The sequence below is a fragment of the Oxyura jamaicensis genome, unplaced genomic scaffold (genome assembly GCF_011077185.1).
Source record: "Oxyura jamaicensis isolate SHBP4307 breed ruddy duck unplaced genomic scaffold, BPBGC_Ojam_1.0 oxyUn_random_OJ50046, whole genome shotgun sequence".
Classification (NCBI taxonomy): Eukaryota; Metazoa; Chordata; class Aves; order Anseriformes; family Anatidae; genus Oxyura; species Oxyura jamaicensis.
In genome coordinates this window covers 1-6,072 of record NW_023306316.1, presented here as the reverse complement: position 1 = coordinate 6,072, position 6,072 = coordinate 1, and the positions used below count along the sequence as shown (strand labels likewise).

The window sequence follows — 6,072 nt, the reverse complement described above, 5'->3', positions numbered from 1 at the left end:
TTTTGGGGGAAAATGAGGTTAAAAAGGGAAAATTGCGTTTCTGGAAGTTTGGGGGGGGGATTTGGGGCAGGAGCCCGGTGGGTTCGTGGGGGTTTTGCTTTCCTCGTTAATTAACGAGCAGGTGCCGGACCCGCGATTTTGCCCTTTTTTGGTGAAAATAGAGACAATATTTGTTAATTTTCTGTTTTTAAGGGGTTTTGAGGCTTTTTTGAGCCTTTTTTAAGGCTTTTTGGTGCTTTTGTTCAATATATATCGGAGTTTAACTTTGAAAACGCGGGGATGTGAATTATAAACCTTGATGATGTCGCTTAATTAATTGGACTTCGTTTTTTTTTCTCCTTTTTGGATGAAAACAGAGATGGAATTCTGTGAATTTTGGGTTTTTAAGGGGCTTTAAGGCTTTTTTGAGCCTTTTTTTAAGGCTTTTTGGTGCTTTTTTCCCATTTTATATCAGGATTTGGCCCCGAAAACGAAAGGATCTGAGTTACAAACTTTGATGATGCTGATTAATTAATTGGACTTTTTTTTTTTTCTTTTTGGATGAAAACAGAGATGGAATTTTGTAAATTTTGGGTTTTTAAGGGGCTTTAAGGCTTTTTTTGAGCCTTTTTTTAAGGTTTTTTGGTGCTTTCTCCCCATTTAACATCAGGATTTGGCCCCGAAAATGAAAGGATCTGAATTACTAACCTTGATGATGCTGATTAATTAGTTGGACCTGTTTTTTTTCTCACTTTTTTGGTGAAAACAGAGGCGATATTTGTTAATTTTCCATTTTTAACGGGTTTTGAGGCTTTTTTGAGCCATTTTTAAGGCTTTTTGGTGCTTTCTCCCCATTTAACATCAGGATTTGGTCCCGAAAACGAAAGGATCTGAATTACAAACCTTGATGATGTCGCTTAATTAATTGGACCTGGTTCTTTTTTCCCTTTTTTGATAAAAACAGAGCCGATATTTGTTAATTTTCCATTTTTTAAGGCGTTTTCAGGCTTTTTTGACCCTTTTGAAGGCTTTTGAACCCTTCCTCCCCCTTCAATCCCGGGGTTTCAGCCCCAAAAAACCCCTGGCTCCGTTCCAAACCCTCGCGGCGCCGCTTAACGAACCCCGACCCCCCCCTCTGCCAGGCCGGGAGGCTCCGCGCGCCCCGGGTGAGGCGATTTTTGGGGCCATAACGCTGCTTTTTGGTTCCTTTTGGGCGGCAGCCGAGGAAGAGGAGGAGGAGAAGGCGAAGCCGGCGGGCTCGGACGGGGAGCGGCGCGGCGTCAAGCGGCAGCGGGACGAGAAGGACGAGCACGGGCGCGCCTACTACGAGTTCCGCGAGGAGGCCTACAACAGCCGGTGCGTGGCCTCCTCTTCCTCCCTCCCCCTCCCCCCCAGGTCCTTTTTGGGCTGAAAAACGGCTTTTTTTGGTCCGCTCAGCTCCAAGTCGCCGCCGCCGCCGGAGGAGGAGCCGAGAGAAGGGGAGGACGATGAGAGCGCCGTCATCCTGGACACGTGTACGTGGACGTGCTGGGAAGACGCCGGTTTTGGGGCAAAAACGGTCTTTTTTTGGGGGGGAAAACGGCCAAGTAACCGGCGGCCGAGGCACACCCCCACCCGGCGGGTGCGCAGCTCGGTTTTGCCGCTTTCACCTCTTTTTTTGGGGGGGTTAATGAATAAAAGCTCCAACTCCGCGCCGTTTTCTGCGCTAACGTGCTTTAAAATCAGCAAAACCTCTTTTTTATTAAAAAAAGAGGTTGCAAACCTTAAATTTTTACCAAAAAAAGGTTGAAAAGGGTGTGAGAAAGGGTATAAAACGCCCAAATCTGTCGCTGCGCCGCTTGCGGCTGACCCCAAACCTCCCAAACCTGACATTTTTGAGAGCAGCCGGGCGAATTTTGGGGCTGAAAAACGCGGCCGTTGACGATTTGGCCTTTTTGCCCGTTTTTCGCCCCGTTTCTCACCCCCGCAGACACCTCGGACCTGCAGTTCCGCGCCACGAAGGATCGCTACGGGGGGCAGCCGCTCTTCTTCGAGAAGTTCCCGGCGCTCTGGGCCGGGGCGCGGAGCACGCACGGCGTCACCAAGGGCAGGGTGTGCTTCGAGGCCAAGGTGAGGCCTTTTTTGGGGCGATTTCCGGGCATTTTGGGGCTGCTTTTGTCCGCTTTTGGGGCTCGGCTTCCCGTGTTCATGGCTTTGGACCCCCGCAGCCTCTGCTTTTGGCTCCTTTCCTTCCCCTTTGGCCCCTTTCCCTCCGCTCCAGCCCCTTTCCACATGCTGAAAACCCCACTTTTTGCCCCAAAACACTCAGTTTTGCCCCAAATATGGGACACTTGTGGGGTTTGTTCTCCTGTCACCACTTCAGACCCCCACAGCCTCCACTTTTGGCTCCTTTCCTTCCCATTTGGCCACTTTCCCTCCGCTCCAGCCCCTTTCCACATGCAGAAAACCCCACTTTTTGCCCAAAACCACTCAGTTTTGCCCCAATTTACCCCAAATATGGGACACTTTTGGGGCTTGGCCCTATTGCCACCTCTTTGAACCCCCACAACCACCAATTTTGGCTCCTTTCCGTCCCCTTTGGCCCCTTTCCCTCCGCTCCAGCCCCTTTCCACGTGCTGAAAACCCACATTTTTGCCCAAAACCCCACATTTTTGCCCCAAACCCCTTTGTTTTACCCCAAATATGGGACACTTTTGAGGCTTGGCCCCTTGTCACCACTTTGGACCCCCGCAGCCTCCACTTTTGGCTCCTTTCTGTCCCCTTTGGCCCCTTTCTCTCCGCTCCAGCCCCTTTCTACGTGCTGAAAATCCACATTTTTGCCCAAAACCCCTTTATTTTACCCCAAATATGGGACACTTTTGAGGCTTGGCCCCCTGTCACCGCTTTGGGACCCCTGCAGCCTCACCCTTTTGCCTCCTTTCCTCACCTTTTGCCCCCTTTCCCTCCACTCCATTCCCTTTCCACATGCAGAAACCCTGCTTTTTGCCCCAAAATCCCCAATTTTGCCCCAGAAGCCTCGGTTTTGCCCAAAAAGCCCTGGTTTTGCCCCATTTTCCCGCAGGTGACGCAGCACCTCCCGGTGAAGGAGGGCAGCTCCGAGGTGCCGCTCTTCCGCGTCGGCTGGTCCGTCGACTTCTCCCACTCGCAGCTGGGTGAGCCCCCGAGCCTCCCCCATTTTTGGGGTGGTTTGAGTGGGTTTACAGTTTTGGGGGGATTTGGTGTGAATTTGGGGGATTTGGGGGGGGTTGGTGTCAGTTTTGGGGTGATTTCGTGTAGTTTTGGGGGACTTTGCCCCATTTTCGGGCATGTTTGCCCCCTTTTGGGGGCCATTTCCCCTGTTATGGGGCATTTTTGTGCCTTTCTTGGGCATTTTGGGGCCGTTTGTCTCCTTTTCGCGTCCCTCTGCCCTTATTTTTAGTCATATTTTCCCCATTCTCTGAACCACGTGCCCCCGTTTTGGGCACTTTTGCTCCCTTTTCGTGTCCTTTTGCCCTCCTTTTTAGTCACGTTTCCCCCGTTCTTCTAACCGTTTGTCCCATTTTTGTCCCCTTTCCCCATTTTGGGGCGTTTTTTGGCCCCCTTTTGGGGCCATTTCCCCCCCTTTTTAGTCACGTTTCCCCGTTCCCCTAACCGTGCGCCTTGTTTTTGCCCCCTTTCCCCATTTTGGAGCATTTTCCCCCCCCTTTCGGGGCCGTTTTCCCTCCTTTTTAGTCACGTTTCCCCGTTAAACCAACCGCGAACCCCATTTTTGACCCCTTTCCCCCCTTTTTGGGGCCATTTCCCCCCCTTTTCAAGTCCTTTTGCCGTCAGTTTTAGTCATATTTTCCCCATCCTCGTAACCGTTCTCCCCCCGTTTGGGGCCATTTTCCCTCCTTTTTAGTCACGTTTCCCCATTCTCCTAACGGCGTGCCCCATTTTTGTCCCCTTTCCTCATTTTGGGGTGTTTTTTGGCCCCCTTTCAGGGCCATTTCCCCCCTTTCGGGGCCGTTTTCCCTCCTTTTTAGTCACGTTTGCCCCGTTCTCCTAACAGCGTGCCCCGTTTTTGTCCCCTTCCCCCGTTTTGGGCACTTTTGCCCCTTTTTTGTGTCCTTTTGCCCTCCTTTTTAGTCACGTTTCCCCCATTTTTGTCCCCTTCCCCCATTTTGGGGTATTTTTGGCCCCCTTTCGGGGCCGTTTTCCCCCCTTTTCACGTCCTTTTGCTCTCATTTTTAGTCATATTTTCCCCATCCTCGTAACAGTTTCCCCCCCTTTCAGGGCCGTTTTCCCTCCTTTTTAGCCACGTTTCCCCATTTTTGTCCCCTTTCCCCATTTTTGGGCACTTTTGCCCCCTTTTTGTGTCCTTTTGCCCCCCTTTTTAGTCACGTTTCCCCGTTCCCCTAACCGCGCGCCCCCTTTTTGCCCCCTTTCCCTCCTTTTTGGGGGACTTTTCCCCCCTTTTGGGGGCCGTTTCCCCGTTCCCCTAACCGCGCTCCCCCTTTTTGCCCCCTTTTCCCCCCTTTTTCCCCTTTTCCCTCCAGGTGAGGACGACTTCTCCTACGGCTACGACAGCCGGGGGCTGAAGGTGGCGAGCGGCCGCTTCGAGCCCTTCGGGCAGCCCTTCGGCGAGGCCGACGTCATCGGCTGCTACGCGGTGCGCCCCCCCTTCCCCTTTGCGCCTCCCAAAAACCCCAAAATCCCTCCAAACTCACCCGTTTCTCCTCGTTACCAGGACTTCGAGGGCGACGAGGTGGTCGAGCTGGCCTTCTCCAAGAACGGCGAGGCGCTGGGGGCGGCTTTCGCCGTGCCCAAGGCGGCGCTGGGGGGCCGGGCGCTGCTCCCCCACGTCCTCTGCAAGGGCTGCGCCGTCGAGCTCAACTTTGGGCAGAAGGACGAGCCCCTCTGCCCCGGCCCCGACGGCTTCGTCTTCATCCACGCCCTGCCCCCCGACCCGCGCGGCCGCCCCCCGCGGCCCCCCAAAACCCCGGGGGGGGGGGGGGTGGGGGGGGGGGGGGGGGGGAGGCACGCGACGCGTTTATGGGGCGTTATCGGCCCCCCCCCCGCCCTCGTTTCACCGAGTTTTCGCCTCAGTTCCTCCGTTTTCTTTGCCTTTTTTGTCCCCCATTTTCATGTCATTCACTTTTTCCTTCTCTTTTCGGGCCCCGCACCCCCATTTTCTTCAATTTTTCCCCTTTTTACCCTCTCCGTCCTCATTTCCTTGATTATTTTCCCACTTTTCTTCCCCCATCCTTATTTCCCTGTTTTTTTTTTCCCCTCATCTCTGTTTTCTTTCCCTTTTTTGTCCCCCATTTTAATGTCATTCACTTTTTCCCTCTTTTTTCAGGTTCCCCACCCTCATTTCCTCATTTTTTCCCTTTTTTACCCTCTCCGTCCTCATTTCCTTGATTATTTTTCCCAATTTTCTTTCCCCACCCTCATTTCCCTGATTTTTTCCTCATTTCCCAAACTCTTCTTTCCCCTTTGTTCCCCTCATCTCCGTTTTCTTTCCCTTTTTTTTGTTCCCCATTTTCATGTCATTCACTTTTTCCCTCTCTTTTCGGGTTTCTCACCCTCATTTCCTCAAATTTTTCCCTTTTTTACCCTCTCCATCCTCATTTCCTTGATTTTTTTTGGTCCCCTTTTTTGCCCCCCACCCCCATTTTCCTCAATTTTTCCCCTTTTTTATCCTCTCCGTCCTCATTTCCTTGATTATTTTTCCCACTTTTCTTCCCCCATCCTTATTTCCCTGATTTTTTTCCCCTCATCTCTGTTTTCTTTCACTTTTTCTGTCCCCCATTTTCACGTCATTCACTTTTTCCCTCTTTTTTCGGGTTCCCCACCCTCATTTCCTCAAATTTTTCCCTTTTTTTACCCTCCCCATCCTCATTTCCTTGATTATTTTTCCCAATTTTCTTCCCCCACCCTCATTTCCCTGATTTTTTCCTCATTTCCCCAACTCTTCTTTCCCCTTTTTTTCCCTCATCTCCGTTTTTGTTTTGCCTTTTTTGTCCCCCATTTTCATGTCATTCCCTCAATTTTCCCCTTTTTTACCCTCTCTGTCCTCATTTCCTTGATTTTTTTGGTCACCTTTTTGCCCCCCCACCCCCATTTTCCTCA

At 51.5% G+C, this 6,072-nt stretch overlaps 1 protein-coding gene across 1 annotated transcript; it reads left to right on the top strand.

Moving 5' to 3' along the window:
• Positions 1 to 1,121: 1,121 nt before the first annotated feature.
• On the top strand, positions 1,122 to 4,977 carry LOC118158856 (heterogeneous nuclear ribonucleoprotein U-like protein 2; the record flags this gene model as incomplete). The annotated part of the gene is made up of 6 exons (XM_035313538.1): positions 1,122 to 1,335; positions 1,417 to 1,493; positions 1,949 to 2,088; positions 3,041 to 3,131; positions 4,497 to 4,609; positions 4,688 to 4,977. Coding segments are annotated over 6 exons (925 nt in total), but the record flags the coding sequence as incomplete, so codon positions are not given.
• Positions 4,978 to 6,072: the final 1,095 nt, after the last annotated feature.